General features: G+C 35.5%; 2 protein-coding genes across 2 annotated transcripts; one reads left to right on the top strand and one right to left on the bottom strand.

Moving 5' to 3' along the window:
• Positions 1 to 532: 532 nt before the first annotated feature.
• On the top strand, positions 533 to 3,097 carry LOC131655942 (methionine gamma-lyase-like). The gene is made up of 2 exons (XM_058925742.1): positions 533 to 1,381; positions 2,354 to 3,097. The coding sequence occupies exons 1-2, from the start codon at positions 595 to 597 to the stop codon at positions 2,929 to 2,931; spliced, it is 1,365 nt and encodes a 454-aa protein (XP_058781725.1). The 5' UTR covers positions 533 to 594; the 3' UTR covers positions 2,932 to 3,097.
• A 12,917-nt stretch (positions 3,098 to 16,014) lies between these two features.
• LOC131661656 (oligopeptide transporter 7-like) lies at positions 16,015 to 22,930 on the bottom strand. The gene is made up of 6 exons (XM_058931262.1): positions 22,709 to 22,930; positions 22,138 to 22,589; positions 21,798 to 21,895; positions 17,602 to 18,171; positions 17,054 to 17,309; positions 16,015 to 16,977 (listed from the first exon to the last, which is right to left on the bottom strand). Exons 1-6 carry the CDS (start codon positions 22,758 to 22,760, stop codon positions 16,189 to 16,191), a joined length of 2,217 nt encoding a protein of 738 aa, XP_058787245.1. The 5' UTR covers positions 22,761 to 22,930; the 3' UTR covers positions 16,015 to 16,188.
• Positions 22,931 to 23,899: the final 969 nt, after the last annotated feature.

Genomic DNA, 23,899 nt, shown 5'->3' with positions numbered 1-23,899 from the left:
TAGTCATACTTTGACCCAATTTACTTTAAAAAATCCCAATAAAAATATGAGTAAATGAAAACTCCTCGAACCATAAAGTACATTGTAAATCATGATTCATTAATTCCAATCTACCTTAAAAAAAACCATCTCAAACAATATCCAAGAAACATTCTCATAGTCATAAAATATTTTAAAATATCAACACTTTTTACCTGACCAATTACAAAATAGTATATTTTAAAATAGTGATTAAAAATTAAAAACCATATTTGATATAAATATAAATGTTTTTCTAAAACAGTGCCTGTGCCTCTCTATTTAGAGTATCACGTGTTTCACATAAACCCAAAAATAAATCTCAATACCTGCCAGCACCGTGTATAACCATTGGATCCAACTCATGCAATTAATTTTAGATTGAACCATTTTATGAACGCAAAAAAAGAGGAAGAGACTCAACCACATACAAACATTGCGTCTAGATTCATTACGTAAAAATCAAACATTAATTACTAAAAATATATATAAATAGAGGTTTAATCCAACCACATTTTCAAACTGTCAACAACAATACCATCAATCTCTCTCTCTAGATTTTATTTTCAAGAAAACATGGCGGATGCGTTTGTTAATGTTAACGTTAATGCTAACAACAACAACAAACGTAGCCACGAAAACGGCGTCGCTGAAGGCAAAGATGCCAAGAAGCTTCAGAAATTCAGCAATGGGAATGACCACCATAACGTGGACCCAGCCGCTGCATTAGCAGACGTCCGCCATGAATTCGGCGAACACGGCGGTGTTAACATGTCGATTGAACCATCTGCGACATACACCGTCATGGAGCCGGACCATCTCCGACAAATGTTTACCGGAGAGCGTGGTCCCCAGACTGACTCCTACGTCTATAGCCGTCATTTTAATCCAACCGTCCTCAATCTCGCCCGTAAGCTGGCAGCGCTCGAAGGCACCGAGGCGGCCTACGGCACTGCCAGTGGGATGTCCGCCATTGCATGTGTTTTGTTGCAGCTTTTGAACTGCGGCGGACACTTGGTGGCTTCTAGTACTCTCTATGGTGGAACACACTCGCTCATCGAGCATTTTCTTGCTAGAACATGCAACATTACTGCGACTTTTGTTGATATCGCCGATTTGGAAGCGGTGGAGAATGCGATTGTGGAAGGGAAGACGAAAGTGCTGTATTTTGAGTCTATTGCAAATCCAAGCTTGAAGGTGTCGAATACTCCTGAGCTGGCTAGAATTGGACACAATAAGGGAGTCACTGTGGTGGTTGACAACACGTTTGCTCCCATGGTGATTTCTCCGGCTCGTCTCGGGGCCGATGTCGTTATTCACAGTCTCACCAAGTTTATCAGCGGAGGCGGTGACATTATTGCAGGTATATACCTCTATCATGAATTTTTCTATTTAATTATAATTAAAATTCATAAAGTCAGGTAGATTTAAGCCATTGTTGCTCATGCTATTTTATTAAAAAAGGTTGACTCGTTAAAAAATTAGAATGCAAATAATTATTTTGGTCAATAGATAATTTAAACTTTTGTGAACATGCATAAATTATAATTGTAGCAGCCAGATCTGATTGCGCTTCTGTTTATTTGGGATGCTGAGATGCAGATTGGTGTTGTTGCAGATGTTTAAAATATACACTTAAGAAATACTTGATATTAATATTTTTTTATTACATAAGAATAAGAAGTAAATTGAATTTTGGAATATGATATTTTGTGTTTTGATAAAAATATTTAAAAAAATATAGATAAGATTGTCTGATATGAATATTAATGACGATAATATATAATTTTAATTTATACCGCAATTGAGTTTCTATGTTTAAGATATATACTTAAAAAATACTTTATGTTAATATTTTTTTTAATACATAAAGAAGTAAATTGAATTTATTAATATTTTTTTATCACATAAGAATAAGAAGTAAATTGAATTTTGGGTTATGATATTTTGAGTTTTTGGTTATGATATTTTGATTTTTGATAAATATATTTTAAAAAATATAGATAAGATTGTCTGATATGAGTTTTAATGACCATAATATATAATTTTAATTTACACCGCAATTGAGTTTCTATGTTTAAGATATATATTTAAAAAAAAATACTTTATGTTAATATTTTTTTTATTACATAAAGAAGTGAATTGAATTTTGGATTATGATATTTTGAATTTTGATAAAATATTTGAAAAAATATAGATAAAATTGTCTGATGTGATGTAAGTGTGGAGGCTTTTGCATTCAAGAATATTGAGGATGCAATTCCTGTTGTAAATTGCAATTTAAACCATGCATGCATTATGTGTAATAAATCATTTTAATCTTGAAATTTGACAGGAGCTGTGTGTGGGTCAAAAAGCTTTATCAATTCCTTGATGGACCTGCAACAAGGTGGGGTAATGCTGTTAGGTCCAACAATGAACGCAAAGGTAGCATTTGAAATCTCAGAAAGAATCCCACATTTGGGCATTAGGATGAAAGAACACAGTCGCCGTGCATTGGAATACGCGACCAGGCTCAAGCAACTTGGCGTCAAGGTCCATTACCCAGGCTTAGAAGACCACCCACAACATGAACTTCTGAAATCCATAGGCAATAAGGAATATGGATTTGGTGGGATTCTTTGCGTCGATGTGGGCTCAGCTGCCAAGGCTAACCAGCTGATGAACTACTTGCAAAACTATTCTAAATTTGGTTTTATGGCTGTTAGTTTAGGGTACTATGAAACCCTAATTTCTTGCTCTGGGAGTAGCACAAGTAGTGAGATGAATGAAGAGGAACAGAAACGTGCTGGAATCACACCTGGACTTGTGAGGATGTCTGTTGGGTATGTTGGAACTTTGGAGCAGAAATGGAGTCAGCTGGAGAAGGCAGTTGTTAAATTTAATCTTGAAAATGAAAAGAAGGAGAAGTGAAGTTTTTCATTTTTCCGGTAATTCAGTGTTTTGAATAAATTCTAGTAATTGATTACTTTTGTTTTTTTAAAATTTAGAGGGAGATCTGATCTTACATGCATCATGTAACTCGCCACATTAGTTGGCTTTTTTAGCAATATTAATTCAATAAGAAATCGTTAACTTATCTTATGGCTTTTGTTAGTTATATTATTTTAATAAATTTATGAAATATTTCATATAAATGCTATAATAAAATATGTTATGATTCAACCTACAATCCCTGACAGATATAAAGTTTGATTTTGTACTCTCAAAGTATAAAGTTTAATATGTTAGTATTTTTTAGTATTAAAGAAATTCACCTTTCATTCCATATTTTGAATTCTAATAACAACAAGAACATTGTTTCTTTACTCAAAGAAACAAGTATTAATTGTAGTTTTTGTTAATAATTTCTTTAACAATTAATTGCAAACAGAAAAATAAATATAATGAGATAAAAATGATTGTATCAAAATAATATTTTGGACCATAAGATATCCATCAAATGACAGAATATTACAAAATATCAAAAAAAGACCTTCAAAGAGATTTCTCTACTAGAATGGTAAAGAAAACAATCATGCAAATGAAATTAAGGACCTGCTTCCCCTGGATCGGAAAGCTACCAACTTATTTCTATCATCAATATTGAGACATAATAGGTAACGATATCACTAAAATGGTTATGCACATTCTAAACGAGAATGGTAATGTCTTTAATTTTAATCAAACTCATATTTGCTTTATTCTTAAAAAGAATAACCCCATGACTCCGGTCGACTTTAGACCCATCTCCTTATGCAATGTTACGAAAATTGTCACTAAAACAATAACAACAAACATAATAAAACCTCATCTAAATACTATTATTAATCCCATCAAAGTGCCTTTATTCCTCGAAGGCTCATTACTGACAAAATTATGTTGTCTAATGAGTCGTTTTATATTATTAATAATAGAAAGAATAATAGGAAGGGTTATATGGACCTTATGCTTGATATGGCCAAAGCCTATGATTAGTGTGAATGGAATTTCATAAAAAAAATCCTGAAGTCCATGTGATTTCCTATTTTTTTCATAAGCAACTCTTGTATTAAGAAGATGAGTACTAGGGGTACTTCAACCCTTAGAAGAAAACAATTAATACCTGAAACTACAAGAGGTCATATACACGAGACAGAGCTTTTAAACCACTCATAAAAATTATATTTAATGCTGTCCTTTGAATCTATTTTGCTAACCACCACCAAGAGTACCATAAGATCTTGTAAAATAAATCCTTAATATCCAATTCTTCAACATTAAAGATTATATTATTACTGAATTTTCATATACACCAACAAGTTGGCAATTTCCCATTCAATAATTCTGTCCAATTTAATAGATGTCCACAATAGTCCACACCAGAAGGAGATTTAAAGTCCAACCACATTAATACTCTACTCCACAACGAAGCTAGTTTAACACAATTCAGCAACAGGTGGTTTATATCTTCCACCTGCGAATTATAAAATACACAAAGTGATTCATTCTCTTGGGATATGACGTGTCTTCTAAGAAGTTGATTCCGAGTTAGTAATTTGTCCCGTAGTAGTCTCCACCAGAAAATCTTAATTTTCGAAGGGACAGATGCCCCCCAAATGATTCTCAAATCATCTTCCAAAGCTGCAATTCCTTGATATGGATTCAACTTTTCATACCACGACTTCACAGTGAAACATTTAGTTGTGTCATAAGGCCAAATAAACACATATGGTATATTCGCGACGAGACTGATACCTAACAGTAGCACTTGCAGCTCTGCAAATTCCTTAGATGTCTCCATTCCCAGCACTTCTTCGCCTATCATCCAGCCATTCCGTGCCGGAACCGGAATATCGTAGAAGTTATGGGCATGTTATTTTCTCTCCAGTCAAACCCCCTATGTCGGTTACATTTTGGAACATCCGTACCTTCAACAACCTGAAGAGGACTCTAATGTCACAGTTAGAGGGGGAGTACAGTCCCAGGGAAGAAATCAAAAGGATCCAGAGGCTTAGAACAAGGGTCTCGCTTATGACCAAAAATATGGTACGTTGGTGGTTTGAATTGAAAAATGACCTTGATACTGAACAAATGATGGATGGAACAGATAACATTGTTTTAACCTTTGTAATTTCTTAGATATTAATTGGGCCTCTCAACTAATGGAAAAGCAGCGTATGGAAACGTCCAACAACCCAATGCTCTATGCGAGGAAATGTTGGGCGTAGATTTGGTCGAGGGTGAGGGCCGAGAAAGAGGGAGGGGCCAAGGTGTTAAGCTATCGACCCTTAAAGAACATTATGATGCATTGACGTTGAACCAGTTTTCGAACAAAGACCAAAAAATATTGAAAACTAGAATGTATATTATGTTATTATTTGGTAACTTTCTATTTCCCGAAGGTATGGGGAATAGTATAAATTTTATGTACTTGTCTTTGCTTGATGACATTGATACCATTAAGACGTACAGTTGGGGTTCTGCGGTATTGGCTTACCTCTACATCTCCTTGTGCAAAAATGCAAAAAAAAAGAAAGTTTTACATTTTATGGATGTGCATTTTTACTACAAGCATGAGGGTGGTGGAGCATGCCAAGACTAGCCCTTGAAAACTTGCACATATACATCTTCCCGTACGCGTCAAGGTAACTTAATGACATTATTTCATTTAATATATTTATTCTATTATTAATTGTAACTAATTTGATTTCTATTTATTGATGTGTTTTTGTTTAATGCAACTGGGTTGGATTACAGCCGAACGCCTAAAAATAAAATAATTTTTTACTGCCAACTCTTGGATCGACTTCGACCACAAGATGTATTACCACTACACTTTCCATTATCTGACTATATTTGTAAAATAAAGCATCTTCTCTATTTTGTAATCTAAATTTTTTTACTTTGCAGTTTATTTGGAGACCATACTTGGAATTGGGCCATGAACCCGCGAGAGAAAGGGCAGCTGTTTGGACGATAAAATCGCCTATCATACGGTTCACCACTGTGGAGATGCACCATAATGACCGTGTCAAACTCCAATTTGGCATGCATCAAAATATCTCCGATCCCCTTTTGAGTATGGAACCTTGGCATCTGCAAAAGGTTAGCCAGCAGTGGTACATAGCAAATTGGAAGACATTCGCTAAAGACTTCCGTAAATTATGGGCCCGTCGTTTCAACCATGTCTTGCATTTACTTGTGGCGTGGACCGAAATGAAACCAACATCTGAATATGTTAACTGGTACAAATCGGTTACAAATCCTGAAATGTTTGTGTCTGACCCTTTCTATTTGGAAGACCCGCGAGCACAACAACCGTATTTCCAACAACAACAACCACAAATTTTCCAACAACAACAACCACAAAATTTTAAACAACAACAACCACAAAATTTCAAACAACAACAACCACAATATTTCCAACAACAACACCAACAACAATATTACCAACAACAACAACAACCAAATTATGCTCAACAACCAATATACCAACAACAACAACAATTCCAAACTCAACCACAAACTCAACCTCAAACTCAAACTCAACCCCACCACCAACGCTTCCAAGACCCCAATGTGGAAGGCTCCTCCAGATCACCACCACTTACCCCCGACATAGGCATACATGAAGAATACTAGCCATACAACTCATTCAACCAACAAACATCACAATACCCCAACCAACGACCATTGGACTTCAACACACCACCACAACCATTGTATTTTAACCAACCCGATTCAACCACCAACTACCAGAGACCAAACTTTAAGGCCGCAACCACCAGGAGTCATTCTGTCCCACCAAGACAACGCTTTGAAGGTGCCACGGACACCCGCCTTTCCTATAGGGGGAATTCTATAGGTCAAGGTCGGCTGACAGATTTTGTAGACCCGGAGTGCATTGAAGGGCCATCGACCCATACACAAGAGGAACCAGTTAGAGGGGGCGTCGTAGGAATAGGGGAGCACTACCAACTCGTGAGTCGTGTAACATCCGTAATTTTCCTTAATTTAATTTAATTGGGATTTAAATTATTTTATTGGAATTATTTGGCATTTCTCTAAAAATTATGGAAAATAATAGAGTTGGGCCGATGTAGTGTTAGTAAAAGGAGGGGTGTTAGTCACAAAGCCTTTTACTAAATTATATTATTTTTCATAAAAGAAGGAAAAGGAGGAAATTAGAGAAAGAACGTGAAAAGAGCAGAAGAGGAGAATAGAGGAAGAACGTGAAAGTGCAGAAGCAGAGAAAGAGGAAGAGATCAAGAATTTGGCTAAGGTAAGGGGGGGACTTATCTGATTATCATCTATTATCGGGTTAGGGGTTGATAATGCTGAATAGATGTAGAATTTGGGTCGATTGAGTCATATGATAGGTTTAGGGATTGAGTCAAATTGTGTGATGTTTGATCCTTATATTTGAATCCATGATATCTATGTTGTTATGGTCTCAATTGATGTGTAATTGGTGTATCATGAGATGTATTTTGTGTTGTTTGTGCATTCCAATTCCCTAGGTTCGTACTGGTATGAATTGGGTGAGTTTGGGATGTGTAGAATGCTGTTTTCTGCAGGTTGGGGTTTCTGAAATCGCCGGTTCGTGCCGCGTGCATAGGGTTGGCGCCGCGAACAGGTGGGCAGAATGCCAGGAATTTGTGATACGCACAGGTCGCGCCGCGTACCCGTGTTGGCGCCGCGAAGGCGTAACTTTTTCTCGCTTCGCGCTGTGTGCAGGTGTTTGCACCGCGAACAGCTTGGCAGAGAGCCAAGGATTCTTGGAACGCTCAGTTCGCGCCGCGAACTGATGATGGCGCCGCGTGCTGTTGGTGTTTTGAGATATTTTTAAAAGTTCAAAGATGCATAACTTTTTAACCGTTGGTCCGTTTGATGCGCCGTTTCGAGCTAAACGAACCTTATAGAATAATCTATATGATGATGATTGATTGGTTTTAGAATGATGAAATTACATGTATGCTATTCTTATTGAGTATGATGATTGATGCAAATACGTGTATGTTTTGTATATGATGATGATGGAATTGTGATTGAATGATGTTAATATATATGAACATACTTGAATGATGATGATGATGTTGATGATGATGATGATGGTATAAGTATGTTGTATATGTTGCATTCATTCATGTCCATTGATGATACTGTATCCATAAGGGTGTGTTGGATCAGTGAAAGGCATGATTCCCATTGTGTGGAATCTGTGCTGGCAGGGCCGTATCTTGGATGATGTTGGATCGGTCATGGGTTATTCCCATTTGATGATGTTGGTACCACATGCATAGTGTCAGTTCATACATATGCATAATTTATAACATGATTGGATGTATTCCAGTGTTGTAAAGGTTGATGATGTGTTGATTGTTGTTTGAATTGTTTGGAATATCTGTTTATGAAACAATTGGGTGAATGATGCAACTGTGATGTGTTATTGCTTTATAACCTTATAACATTTGTTAATTATGATGAGACTCACCCTTACATGTTGTCATTTTCAGATTGAGGATAGCGGCTGTTCGACTCGGTGAGGATTAGCTCATGAGTCAGTGTTTTAGTAGCGTCAGGTGTCATGCTCTGATAGTTGTAACACTGGGGACGCGATTGTTTAGAGTTTATGATTATGACTCTAGTTATGTTTTGATGTTTTGAAGGATAAGTTTTAAAGATGTTAAACTTAGTGCGTTTTGATAAATTTCCGCTGTGTTAACATGGAACGTTTTAATTTATGATGATTACCTCAGTGAATGCATGACATGACTGAATGATGTTTATTTATTATGAATTGTGGCACCCTTATTTCATGTACTTTGAATAATTGTTTTAAAATTGCCGCGGGGTTAGTAAGGGGTGTTACAATAGTGGTATCAGAGCATAGTCGGTCGTTATGACCAGAGTTTTAGTGTCAGTTTTGTTTTCCTGTGTATGCGACTAGTAAGAGTTAATTGTCGATACTTCTGTTCTGATTAAATTGGTTGTGATTTAAGCAGAACAATGGCTGGAAGAGGAGGAAGAAACGACGCTGCTATCGCTGAGGCCCTGGGCATGATTGCTGGTGTGCTGGGAGGAAATGCCAATGGAGCTGCGATTGGTGCTGACAGGCAGCTGAACAGTTTTCAGAGGAACAATCCTCCATTGTTCAAGGGCACACATGATCCTGAAGGTGCTCAGAAGTGGCTTAAGGAGATCGAGAGAATCTTCAGAGTCATCGATTGTGCTGAGGATCTGAAGGTGAGGTATGGTACTCACATGTTGTCTGAAGAAGCTGACGATTGGTGGATGGCCACCAGGACTGAGCTGGAGACTGATGGTGTGGCTATTTCTTGGGCTGTGTTCGAGAGAGAATTTTTGAGAAGGTACTTTCCTGAAGACGTAAGAGGTCGAAAGGAAATTGAATTTCTGGAACTAGTTCAAGGTAGCATGACAGTACCAGAGTATGCTTCGAAGTTCGTTGAGTTGGCAAAGTACTACGTCCACTACAACAATGATGAAGCTAGTGAATTCTCGAAATGCATCAAGTTCGAGAACGGTCTCCGTGATGAGATTAAGCAGGGTATCAGATATCAGAGAATTCGGAGATTTGTAGACTTGGTGGACTGTAGTAGGATCTTCGAGGAAGATAATCTCAAGCTGAAGTCATCTCACTCTCGCGAGTTAGTTGACAAAAAAGGGAAAAAACCTATGGATAAGGGTAAGCCATATGGTAGAGGTAATCTAAAGACTGGTGGTTGGAAGAAGCCTAGTGGGGGAGACTCCAGTGCTTTTGTCAGGTGCTATAACTGTGGTGAGGTCGGACACCATAGGAATGAGTGCAAGCTGAATCAGAAGAAGTGCTTCAAGTGTGAAGAAGTGGGTCATGTTGCCGCTGATTGTAAGAAGAAGATTGTGACTTGTTACAATTGTGGTGAAGAGGGTCACATTAGCCCACAGTGTCCTAAACCGAAGAAGAACCAAGCTGGAGGAAAGGTCTTTGCTTTGTCTGGATCAGAAACCACTCCGGAGGATAGATTAATTAAAGGTACGTGTTTTATTCATGGCACACCTTTAGTTGCGATTATTGATACTGGAGCAACTCATTCTTTTATTTCTTTGGATTGTGCTAAGAGGTTGGATTTGGAAATATCGGAAATAAATGGAAGTATGGGTATTGATACTCCAGCGTCGGGTTCAGTAACTACTTCGTCTGCATGCTTGAATTGTCCGATTGATATTTTTGGTAGGGAATTCGGGATGGACTTAGTGTGCCTTCCGTTGAAACAACTCGATGTAATCCTGGGGATGAACTGGTTAGAATTTAACTGTGTTCACATCAACTGTTTTTCGAAGACAGTAATCTTTCCTGAAGAAGTTCATTCTGATGATCTGGAGATGACCGCTAGACAGGTGGATGAAGCTATCAAGGATGGTGCAACAGTGTTTATGTTATTTGCATTGACAAATTCGAAGGAAAGAGTAGTAAGTAGCGAACTACCGGTGGTATGTGAGTTTCCAGAAGTTTTTTCGGAAGAAGTGAATGAATTACCGCCAGAAAGAGAAGTAGAGTTTTCCATTGAATTGATTCAAGGAACTAGTCCAGTGTCAATGGCACCGTATCGTATGTCACCGTCTGAGTTGACTGAACTGAAGAAGTAGTTGGAAGAATTACTTGAGAAGAAGTTCATTCGTCCTAGTGTTTCTCCGTGGGGTGCACCTGTGTTGCTAGTGAAGAAGAAAGAGGGTTCAATGAGGTTGTGTGTGGATTACAGACAATTGAACAAGGTTACTATCAAGAATCGGTATCCTTTGCCGAGGATTGATGATTTGATGGATCAACTGGTTGGAGCATGTGTGTTAGCAAAATTGATCTGAGGTCTGGGTATCATCAGATACGTGTGAAAGACGATGATATTTAGAAGACCGCTTTCAGAACAAGGTATGGACATTATGAGTATTCGGTAATGCCGTTTGGAGTTACTAACGCACCTGGTGTATTTATGGAGTATATGAATAGGATATTTCATCCTTATCTCGATAAGTTTGTGGTGGTGTTTATAGATGATATCCTAATATATTCTAAGAGTGAGGAAGAACATGCGGAACATCTCAGAATTGTGTTGGAGTTGTTAAAAGAGAAGCAACTTTTTGCCAAACTGTCGAAGTGTGAATTTTGGTTAGAAGAGGTCAGTTTTCTTGGACATGTAATTTCTAAGAATGGTATTGCGGTCGATCCTACTAAGATAGAGGCTGTATCTCAGTGGGAAGCGCCGAAGTCAGTGTCAGAGATTCGTAGTTTTCTTGGTCTGGAAGGTTATTACAGGAAGTTCATTGAAGGATTTTCAAAGTTAGCATTGCCGCTGACTAAATTAACCAGAAAGGGTCAGGCTTTTATTTGGGATGTAAAATACGAGGAAGGATTCCAAGAGCTGAAGAAGAGGTTGACTAGTGCTCCTATTTTGATTTTGCCGAATCCGACAGAATCATTTGTGGTCTATTGTGATGCTTCGTTGATGGGTTTAGGTGGTGTACTGATGCAGAACCAACAAGTGGTCGCGTACGCGTCGAGACAACTCAAAGTGCATGAAAGGAATTATCCGACTCATGATTTGGAGTTGGCAGCGGTGGTTTTTGTCTTGAAGTTGTGGCGACATTATTTGTATGGGTCGAGATTTGAAGTGTTCAGTGATCATAAGAGTCTGAAATATCTCTTTGACCAGAAAGAACTGAATATGAGGCAGAGAAGGTGGTTGGAATTCCTTAAAGACTATGATTTTAGTTTGAATTACCATCCGGGTAAGGCAAACGTAGTTGCTGATGCTTTAGGTAGGAAGACTTTGCATATGTCTATGCTAATGGTGAAGGAATTGGATTTGATTGAACAATTCAGAGACTTGAGTTTGGTATGTGAAGGTACTCCTACTAGTGTTAAGTTGGGAATGCTGAAGCTGACCAGTGGTATTCTTGAAGAGATCAGAGAGGGCCAGAAGGCTGATGTCGAATTAGTCGACAAGTTGACTTTGATTAACCAAGGCAAGAGCGGTGAATTCAGAGTTGACGAGAATGGTATACTGAGGTTTGGAGACAGAGTCTGTGTTCCTGATGTTGTTGAACTCCGAAGAAATATTTTAGAAGAAGGACACCGTAGTGGATTAAGTATTCATCCTGGTGCTACCAAGATGTATCATGATTTGAGGAGGCTATTTTGGTGGCCTGGAATGAAGAAAGAGATTGCTGAGTTTGTGTATTCTTGTTTGACTTGTCAGAAGTCAAAGGTTGAACATCAGAAGCCATCTGAATTTATGCAACCGATGTTTATTCCTGAGTGGAAATGGGATAGCATATCGATGGATTTTGTTTCGGGTTTGCCGAGAACTGTTAAGAATTGTGAAGCTATCTGGGTTGTGGTGGACAGATTGACGAAGTCTGCACATTTCATACCGGTAAGAATGGATTATCCGATTGAAAAGCTGGCTCATTTATATATTGAGAGGATAGTCAGTCTACATGGTATTCCTTCGAGTATCGTGTCAGACAGAGATCCGAGATTTACGTCTAAGTTCTGGGAAGGTTTGCAGAAGGCTTTGGGTACTAAGCTGAGACTGAGTTCTGCTTATCATCCGCAGACGGATGGACAGACTGAGAGGACAATTCAGTCGTTAGAAGATTTATTACGTGCTTGTGTGTTAGAAAAAGGAGGTGCTTGAGATAGTTATCTGCCTTTGATTGAATTTACCTACAACAACAGTTTTCATTCGAGTATAGGTATGGCTCCGTTTGAGGCATTGTATGGTAGGAGATGTAGAACTCCATTGTGTTGGTACGAAGCTGGTGAGAATGCTGTGATTGGACCAGAAATTGTACAACAGACTACGAAGAAGATTAAGATGATTCAAGAGAAGATGAAAGCTTCTCAGAGTCGTCAGAAGAGTTATTATGATAAAAGGAGGAAGACACTTGAGTTTCAAGAGGGAGATCATGTGTTTATGAAGGTTACTCCTATGACGGGTATTGGTCGAGCTTTGAAGTCAAAGAAGTTGACTCCGCGTTTTATTGGACCATTCCAAATTTCTGAAAGAGTGGGAGAAGTGGCATATCGTATTGCTTTACCGCCGATGCTTGCCAACTTGCATGATGTATTCCATGTGTCGCAACTGAGGAAGTACATTTCAGATCCGTCCCACGTGATCCAAGTGGATGATGTGCAGGTTAAAGACAACTTAACGGTTGAAACGTTACCTGTGAGGATTGAAGATAGAAGACTGAAGCAATTGCGGGGCAAGGAAATAGCTTTAGTCAGAGTAGCTTGGGGAGGACCAGCTGATGGAAACGTCACCTGGGAGTTAGAAAGCCAGATGAAAGATTCCTATCCGGAACTATTTGCTTGAGGTATGTTTTCGAGGACGAAAACTCTTTAGTGGGGGAGAGTTGTAACATCCGTAATTTTCCTTAATTTAATTTAATTGGGATTTAAATTATTTTATTGGAATTATTTTGCATTTCTCTAAAAATTATGGAAAATAATAGAGTTGGGCCGATGTAGTGTTAGTAAAAGGAGGGGTGTTAGTCACAAAGCCTTTTACTAAATTATATTATTTTTCATAAAAGAAGGAAAAGGAGGAAATTAGAGAAAGAACGTGAAAAGAGCAGAAGAGGAGAATAGAGGAAGAACGTGAAAGTGCAGAAGCAGAGAAAGAGGAAGAGATCAAGAATTTGGCTAAGGTAAGGGGGGACTTATCTGATTATCATCTATTATCGGGTTAGGGGTTGATAATGCTGAATAGATGTAGAATTTGGGTCGATTGAGTCATATGATAGGTTTAGGGATTGAGTCAAATTATGTGATGTTTGATCCTTATATTTGAATCCATGATATCTATGTTGTTATGGTCTCAATTGATGTGTAATTGGTGTATTATGAGATGTATTTTGTGTTGTTTGTGCATTCCAATTCCCTAGGTTCGTACTGGTATGAGTTGGGTGAGTTTGGGATGTGTAGAATGCTGTTTTCTGCAGGTTGGGGTTTCTGAAATCGCCGGTTCGCGCCGCGTGCATAGGGTTGGTGCCGCGAACAGGTGGGCAGAATGCCAGGAATTTTTGATACGCACAGGTCGCGCCGCGTACCCGTGTTGGCGCCGCGAAGGCGTAACTTTTTCTCGCTTCGTGCCGCGTGCAGGTGTTTGCGCCGCAAACAGCTTGGCAGAGAGCCAAGGATTCTTGGAACGCTCAGTTCGCGCCGCGAATTGATGATGGCGCCGCGTGCTGTTGGTGTTTTGAGATATTTTTAAAAGTTCAAAGATGCATAACTTTTTAACCGTTGGTCCGTTTGATGCGCCGTTTCGAGCTAAACGAACCTTATAGAATAATCTATATGATGATGATTGATTGGTTTTAGAATGATGAAATTACATGTATGCTATTCTTATTGAGTATGATGATTGATGCAAATACGTGTATGTTTTGTATATGATGATGATGGAATTGTGATTGAATGATGTTAATATATATGAACATACTTGAATGATGATGATGATGTTGATGATGATGATGATGATGGTATAAGTATGTTGTATATGTTGCATTCATTCATGTCCATTGATGATACTGTATCCATAAGGGTGTGTTGGATCAGTGAAGGACATGATTCCCATTGTGTGGAATCTGTGCTGGCAGGGCCGTATCTTGGATGATGTTGGATCGGTCATGGGTTATTCCCATTTGATGATGTTGGTACCACATGCATAGTGTCAGTTCATACATATGCATAATTTATAACATGATTGGATGTATTCCAGTGTTGTAAAGGTTGATGATGTGTTGATTGTTGTTTGAATTGTTTGGAATATCTGTTTATGAAACAATTGGGTGAATGATGCAACTGTGATGTGTTATTGCTTTATAACCTTATAACATTTGTTAATTATGATGAGACTCACCCTTACATGTTGTCATTTTCAGATTGAGGATAGCGGCTGTTCGACTCGGTGAGGATTAGCTCATGAGTCAGTGTTTTAGTAGCGTCAGGTGTCATGCTCTGATAGTTGTAACACTGGGGACGCGATTGTTTAGAGTTTATGATTATGACTCTAGTTATGTTTTGATGTTTTGAAGGATAAGTTTTAAAGATGTTAAACTTAGTCCGTTTTAATAAATTTCCGCTGTGTTAACATGGAACGTTTTAATTTATGATGATTACCTCAGTGAATGCATGACATGACTGAATGATATTTATTTATTATGAATTGTGGCACCCTTATTTCATGTACTCTGAATAATTGTTTTAAAATTGTCGCGGGGTTAGTAAGGGGTGTTACAAGTCGTCTAAACGAGTTATTAGACCTCCTCCGTGCGGATTGTATCAGGGTCACCAGCACTAGGTCATCCAAAATTTAATTGTTATGATTAATGTAATCGTAGTTTTTTTATTAATATAAAATCGTAGTTTCTTTTATTCATATTATTTTTCTACACAAAAAATTTAAGTAAATAAATATAATGGCTAAAATATTAAAATATAATTCCAAAAATTAATTTAACTAAAAAAATTGAAAAAAAAAGGAATGGGTGTTGCCGCAAGGGGGTGGCGACTCGGCCCAACTTTTAGATGTTGTCGCCAGGCCCACTGGCGAATTCATTGAGCATGTATTGTTGTCGCCATCCCCTAACGACAACATATTATTTTTAGCAAATTTTGGACATTTAGGAAATTATTTTGAAAAGTTGGTTATTTTGGAATGTTTTTTTAGAATTGATTATTGAAAAAAAAAATCTAGAAATGCACATATATCTTTATTCTTAAAAACAATCGATAAAAATATGACAAATCATTAATTCATTATTTTTCTTATCTGTTACCGATAAAATAATAGATATTCAACCTTGATTTATTCGAACAAGAAATATACAAATTGGTTTCCAGCATATCTTAATGACCTTGCATCTATTCATAAACAGACAAAATTTAGAGTTCATAAGTAGACAAGGTTTGTTAAATCATAAGATTCTTCTATAGAACAAGCTACATAGTTAAATTTGAAATGTAACAAATTACATCTAACAAAAGCATCCTCATATGTATTATTACCATTTACAAAGGATGAATTGAGAATTATTTACATCAAACAAAGTAATTAAATGAAGGGGAACTAAACTTGAAAGCATGAACAATAATGTTGATTAACCTAACCAATAACTAACAATGTACATTTAATTCAACACCAATCAATTGAAAACAGGACAACCTTGAACCTTAAATCCTTGGGCTGTTGGACAGTGAGCCAAAGGACAACCATCAAGATCATTTCCCCACCAATTGATACTAACTTCTTCTAACCCTAAACAGAGATATAAAACCACACCCATGAAAGCAAGACCAGCATCCAATGCACCCGACAACACATAATTATGACGCTGCCACCAATCCGGCTTATACCTATAAACAACAAAACCCGACAAAAATCCAACAACGATCCAGCTAGTGTAATTCACTGCTGTAGCTGGAGGCATCATTCCAGTAGCACCTATCAAAACCGGCATGTTGATTAGTTTAATCCACTCTTGTTGAGGGAAAGCCCTTGCTGCCAACCAAACCAACAAAGGAGCAATGGCTCCAACTAGGAAGAACCAGTTCACATTCGAGTATGTTCCTAAATCTCCGAAGATTCTCCTTGGACCAATCAAACCCCAAATAACTGATGCGTCGTAGAACACTGTGTCACCTGGACATGTCCAAACAGAAGATGTGTCTTTGCATATGTCTGGTATGCTTTCCATTAACCACCATGCGGTGCTTAAATAGACAAGACCAGCAATTAGTGTTCCCACAACCTGTGCCATGAACATGGTTCTGGGAGGGATTTTCATGTAGTGGCCGAGTTTGAAGTCTTGTAAGAATGTAATGGCTTGTGTCATGCTAATGTAACCATAAACCTTGAAGCACATGTTCGCGACAGGATATCCCGGGTAGATATATCCTATGATGTACTCCGTGATTATGTTCAGTCCTGGACTCTATAATTAGAAATGAAGTTAACATTTAAGTAAGTTCAATTTTTTCTTCTATTGATCTGTGTATATATATACTGACCTGGTTTGTGATTGCGGTTATGATCCCGATTGGGAGAGTGAAGAAGATGGCAATGCCACATGCTAGTAGAACTCCCCACCAAGGCAATTGAAGCTGTTCATTGTAATATTCACATGCGAAAATGGTGGTTGCAATTGTTCCTATGAGTATGCACACAAACCACCATTCAGGAACTTGTTTGTACTTTCTCATAAGCTTGGTGTGAATGTCCATGCTCTTTTCATTAAAACTTGATTTGCTTTGCTCCCATATTTCTCTGTTTTTCATACAAAAATTATTCATCTCAACAAATATGTGTCATCGATTCGTGTCTGACAAAACTATACTAGAATATATAACTATGTTTGATTTATTTTTATTTTTAAGTATTGAGGTCTTATCAATACCGTGTCAGGTGTCTAACATGTGCTCAACACCAACATGACCCTGATATATGTTATATGTCAGTATAATGTGTTTGTAAATTGTGTCTGGTGTCACTGTATGGTATATGTGATTAATGTTATCATAAGTTGTTGATACAATTACAAAGTGTAAACAAAACATACCTTCCATGAAAGAGAGCAACATGCACAATGGTAGCAGTAAGTGCAGCAAAGCCAACACCATAAGTCATAGCAAAGAAAGTACTAAGATGTAATCTTCCTTGTTTTTCATAAGCAGCAAGGTCCATATGGAAATTAGAGTCTATAATATCCGTGATATTGTAAATGGCACCTTTTGATGTAAAAAGTTTATTAGAGAAAATGGGAAAGGTTTTGGCGCTATAAACGTTGAACCAATAGCACAATGGAGTGAGGATGTACATGACAAACACAAAGCCAGCTGCAACATTAGCAGTTGCAAACCATGGGCTTGCAAGTGGGCTTCCGAGGTAAGCTGAAATGGCCGACCAGTCAAGCCCGATTGCACCGATGCCGAGACCGTTTAGGCCCGAGCCGAGCTGTTGGGCTAATACATTGTGGGGAAATAGCCAGCATACCCAAGAGAGTGAGGTTAACATTTGGAATAAGTAGTCAGGGAAAACGTAGTATGCGAAACTGCATAAAAATGCGATGATGAAGAATTGTGATCTTGTTAAGCCTCCTTTTGTTCTTTCTTCTTTCTCATGCAAAGCCCTGAGTCAGTGAAGGAATGAGTGAAAGATATTAAACAAAAATAAACAACAATGTGTTGGATTGAATGGTTAACTACAAATGATTTTAAACTAGGAGTTTATATTTTTGAATTTAAAAGTGATTTTAATATTACAATTGGTTTTTTATTCACTTTATATAAATATAGATGTATCAAAATATAAAAACTTTATATTAATTCACTTTTAATTGTATTCAAATTTACAAAGTCACTTTACTTTGAATCGATTCTCGTTGACAAATATCCAAACACATAAAGATAGACAGCATTTCGCATCAGTCTATTTTATCAATTTAAACTAAAACTTAAAATTAGAGTTTGTCGAATTATTTATAAATTGCTTAAATTCTGTGTGACATTTCAACCCCTTACCTTAAAAGTTTGTTGAACATCTCATTCATCTCCACTTCATTAAAGATGCTTTTACAACTCACAAATCAATCATTTTTCCTTGTTATTATATCTCCACTCAATTTTTTAAAAATCAGACCGAGCCACTTGGTTGAACCGGTTGAATCGGATATCGAAGGAGTCTTCGATCTAATCAGGGACCAAGTAAGCTATTGAAGATGGGAATCGGTAAAAACCAGCTAAAACATATAAATATTGAAGAATCAATTATTTTAGAAAATAGGTGGGTTAGATGCTTACTTTTTTTTTCTTCGAAATTAAATTTATTAAACACTTTAATTATTAAATTTTTTTGAATTTATATTTTGTACTATTTTGTTGTGTGTTGTGTGCGATGATTATGTTTAAAATTTAAATTTAAAGAATGACATTATGAAATAATAATATTTTGAAAATTTGTAGGTAACATGATTTTTTTAGACACTGAGTTATCTGGTTTTATTGATTTAATAATTATATGGTTTTTTATAGATATTTGTTTATTCAACCGAGTTATGTAATTTAATTTGTTTTAATCATATGATTCGACCAGATCCAACGGTTCGACCCAGCGCCGTCTCAAATTTTTAAAAGTCATGTATAAGGTTGTTATAATTTAACCATGACAAAGAAAATAAGGGTCATATTTAATCACAATTTAACCTAATAAATATTTTCTGAGACCCTATTTAATTATAGTTTAACTCTAAAAAATTTGAAGTATTGTGCGGTAGTCCGTCTTGCACGTCTTAAACCAATAAATCAATACTCTCACCGATTTAATGATAAGTCCGATTTTAAAAAAATTGACTTTACTTATTAAGAATGCTTTTTACAATTCACAACTCAATCATTTTGTTTCAGTATATATCTCGTTTGTAAATACAAGATTGAAATTACAAGATTTATTTTTCTAAATTATCATAATTAAGGATTTACTTTGTTTTAAATTTTATTTTTCTTCAAATGTTTTATAGTATAAATAATTATAATATTAATTTAATATTAATATTTTTTTCCTTTTAGTATGGTAGATGAGCTGAATAAATAAAATGTCGTGGATTCATATTCGTATCTCTTCATTTAAATATTTTTTCAATTAGGGATGTTCAAAATTACATTAACTCAATAGAAAACCGTTAACTGAAATAAATCAAACCGAAATTATAAAAAACTTCATTTGATTCGGATGTGTTTGAGTTGTTTTTTTAACAAAATCGCACGATTAAGTTTGGATTGCGGTTTGTATTTTACCAACCAAACCAAATTACATTATGTTACAATCCAAACTTCACTTAACTCACATTCAACGTAAAACTCAGACCTATTATGTCTTAATTTTACGATTACGAATGATTTTCTCTTCCTCACACTTAAGGTTTCAGTTTAAGTCTTCTCAAATCTCTCCTAGCGGTACGCGTCTTCTTCTCATCTTCTTATCCATGTATTTCTCGTCTCTTCTTCTGAAGTCTCTCATCTCTTTTTTTTTTCATCTTCTTATTTTTATTCTACTATTTTCTCTTTCAATTAAGTTTTTAATGTACCTCTTCTTTCTAATGATCTGCTCTCTTCTGCTCTTTCTTTTTCATCTTCTCTAATATTTCATCTCCTATATTTTTCGATTTAATTATAATATTTTTATATTGTTTTATAGTATTGTTTTTTGTTTTTTATTTCAGTTTTCTCTAATTTTATTTTTGTATATATTAAATGAAAAGTTGTTGTTCAAATATGATAAATTTTATTTTTATTTGATAACGCATAAATAACTAAATATAAAATTATGTTGTTATCTATGTGTATATGTATGACTCAATAATTTTTTTTTTAAAAAAATCAAACCAACTCAAACCACATTGGTTTGTTTTGATTTTATTTTATTTTTGAAAATCGACCGAGACAAACCAAACCACACACTTTTTTTCTTGCAGTTCAGATGACTTTTTACTTAAAACCATCCAAACCGCATGGCAAACTCTCTTACTTTCAATTATCAACTTAACCAAATTAATTAGAAGATTTTTTCCTATTATATCATTTACTCTTTATTACTCTATATCAATTCTCCTGGGTTTAAGAATTCGATAAAGATAACGAGTGCTCGGTGCTCCGATGATACTTTTGTATAATAATGTATTTTCTTTTCATATATTAAATTATGTTCATTAATTTGAAGTGAATAAAATATTATATAATTTTAGATGAATGAAGTAATATTAAATTTATTAGTATAGGGATATTGTTTTTTAATTAATGTACATCTTTTGTGAAAGATGTAACATAATTTAAAGTGTTAAATACGTTTTTAGTCCCTATATGCGACCCTGCATTTTTAGTCCCTATAAAATTTTCCTTCAATAAATGATCCTTCTAAAATTTTTATGCATGCAATTTCAGTCCTTGCTATTTTCTTAAATTTTAAAAACTGTTTAATTATCCTTTAATTTTTAAATTTTTGAATAATTTTTTTTATATATGTTTAGAATACTGTAAAATATCTATTTACCAAGTTTTAGAATTTTTTAAAATGAGAAAAATTAAATATGAATTTTTCAAATTTCAAAAAATAATGATAAAAGTAATGAAAATTTCAACTTAGAAATTAAATTTTGAGTTTCTTTTTTTTTTTCAGGAACTTTTTAAAATATTATGAACATGTCTGCAAAATAATCATTTTAAAATACACATTGGTTTGACAGTAAGACTGAAACTAGGTGCATAATAATTTTATAAGGACCATTCATTAAAGAAAATTTTTATAGGAACTAAAAATGCAAGATCGCATATTTATAGGGACTAAAAACGTATTTAACCTTAATTTAAAATATATTGTTAAAAAACAAATGTATTTAAAAATTCCAAAGTAATCGAATAACAAACAATCTGAGACACAGACGTCTATTTATGGCATAACATTGTTGGGAGAACGTACACTTATACACTACCTTTACTTCCATATATTTTTAGTTTGACAGCGATTTTGTTTCTCGTTGACAATGATACTTAATTTCAATTTTCAAATGACTTAACGTCCAAACTAGTTCAAACAAATGCATTTATATAACGATGCTATTCCTATAGGTATAGATATTTATTGTCTGAACACTAAATATATTGGTAAGACTATTAATAATTCAAAAAAATTCATTCATTTTTCATACGTTTGCATCTGATTAATTCAATTCACATTAAAGAGTATATAGTTAAAATTATGTACCTGAAGAGTGAAACTTGAACTAAATTTGCTGGCCACCACATAGCCGCAGGCTCCACCAAATATTTTCTAAATATACCAGCCCATCCGAATCCTAATACCTACCATTCAAATTCAAACCACCTTTCTTCATCTTACAACTAAAAAAAATGAGTGAAGCACAGACATCCAAACTCGACTCTGATACCGACACCATAATATCGATAATAATTTGAAATAAATAAATTAAAGATAGTCATTATTGTTGGTGTCGGTATTAGTGTCTGACATCAACACAGACATATAGTTTTTCTGAGGTGTTTGTGCTATATAAATTATTTTTACTAGTCAAAACTTTACATACCTGAGTAGTGATGATTACCAGAAAAGAAACAGCAAAAGTGATATGTTTCTGATAAAACACTTTAACAGCGGTAACAATATGTATGGCATAAACAGTTCCAGCACCAGAGTTAGCAAATATAGTTATCAGAACATGTTCTTTCACGTTGAAAGGACCAGGGTTCAACGTAAACTCCCAAGATTTTCCTCTGAAGAAAACACGTTTTGTGATTTTCGCAGCCATGAGTTGACCTAAAGGAACAACAGCAATCTGAGCGGAGATTGCTGTGATAGTTAGAGGTTCGGTTCTGTACCAGAAAAACTGGTTGAGGAATGATAATAGAACGCAGGAAAGGGTTCCTAATACCCACATTCGAAACGTGAGGACCGGGAGAGATGAATCGTCGGTTGTTGGAACGGTTAGAGCCACTTGTTTTATAGGAGAGTTTTCTTCTGGTTCATTTTCCTGAGATACTGCATCATCATATATAATAAAATTTAATTATTCAATATTTAAGATATGTAATGTAACATATTCATATGGTAATGAAAGAAATTATGAAATTAAAAATGAAGGAGATGAATATGCTTACGGAGAGGGGATGTGATATTATTGTTCTCGTGTGATGAGGAGGAGGATGCCATCTGATATCTACAATTTTGATTCTGAAAATCTTTCTATGAATGTATGAATGTTAATTTTTTAAGAGAAAGAATGTGAGCGAAGATAGAGGGAGAGGGAATATAGGAGGAGACGACTAAGAAGGAGAAAAGTATGTAAATTGTAGATGGTGAATTAATGGCCAAATTAACATGTATGGACCACATCCCAGCCTCCCGGAGATGTATTCCAATAATGCCATTGTTCAGTGTAATTTCAAAAATATTATATATAAATTAATATTTGTAATAGTTTTATTTAATTCAAAAATATCAATACAAATAGTTGATTCTTAAATATAAATAAAAATGTTTTTGTAAACCAACTTATTTGATAAATATGTATGAACATCTTACGGCAGGAACGCGAGTTTGAATATGCGATATTTTATTTATTTACTCTTAAACACTACTACAGAAACCCCTTTTCACAACTGTTAAAAAAAGGTACCATCACGCGGGTTATACCGTTGTTAAATAGGGGGTGGTTGTGATTAAACACTACTGCAGAAAACCCCTTGCACAATGGTTGGAAAATGGTACCATCACGCGGGTCATATAGTTGTTAAGTAGGGTGTGGTTATAAGTTCGTTGTTTCTATCACGGTCAGGAAATTGTTATTGAAAGGCAGAACGTGCGCCACTTACCACAACGGTGATACTTATAAATGGTTGTGATACTTACACATAGGTACTGAGTTCGAAACCCATCAGCGCAAATTATGTAAATCATAAATGATCTTTGATCACGGTTACGATATATAACCGTTGTGAAAAGTGCCCAGAGTTTATTATATAATATGTAGATTGCTTGTTTTTATACACCTCACTAATAAAATACAAGCTTTCAAATTGATGAAGAAGTCTATAATTTGGAAATTAAGCTATTCTTGAAAACCAACTTAAACAAACTATTTTTTTCTGATTGCATGTGTCTCATCATGCATTTTAAGTTCTTTTACATATATATTGTGGTTTATTGGTCTAACTCCTTAGATACATCGTTATCTTCGATTATAGTTAAATTTCCATCACCATCACTTATCATCGTAATTTTTATAATTGAAATTTTTACGATCATTTGTGTTGATGATGAGGTAGATTATCTAATAAATTGAAGTTAAT

The sequence above is a fragment of the Vicia villosa genome, linkage group LG3, assembly GCF_029867415.1.
Source record: "Vicia villosa cultivar HV-30 ecotype Madison, WI linkage group LG3, Vvil1.0, whole genome shotgun sequence".
NCBI classification, from domain to species: Eukaryota; Viridiplantae; Streptophyta; class Magnoliopsida; order Fabales; family Fabaceae; genus Vicia; species Vicia villosa.
The sequence above is the reverse complement of the archived record's forward strand: the minus strand, read 5'-3'. Positions and strand labels throughout refer to the sequence as shown.

What these genes read in the sequence shown, in the direction of transcription:
- LOC131655942 (XM_058925742.1), top strand. Translation starts at nt 595, where the DNA reads ATGGCGGATGCGTTTGTTAATGTTAACGTTAATGCTAACAACAACAAC. An exon ending in AGGCGGTGACATTATTGCAG is followed by an intron (nt 1,382 to 2,353) that starts GTATATACCTCT and finishes GAAATTTGACAG; the next exon opens with GAGCTGTGTGTGGGTCAAAA.
- LOC131661656 (XM_058931262.1), bottom strand. Translation starts at nt 22,760, where the DNA reads ATGGCATCCTCCTCCTCATCACACGAGAACAATAATATCACATCCCCT. An exon ending in TGGTAATCATCACTACTCAG is followed by an intron (nt 21,896 to 22,137) that starts GTATGTAAAGTT and finishes TTTGAATGGTAG; the next exon opens with GTATTAGGATTCGGATGGGC. An exon ending in TAACCGCAATCACAAACCAG is followed by an intron (nt 16,978 to 17,053) that starts GTCAGTATATAT and finishes TTCTAATTATAG; the next exon opens with AGTCCAGGACTGAACATAAT.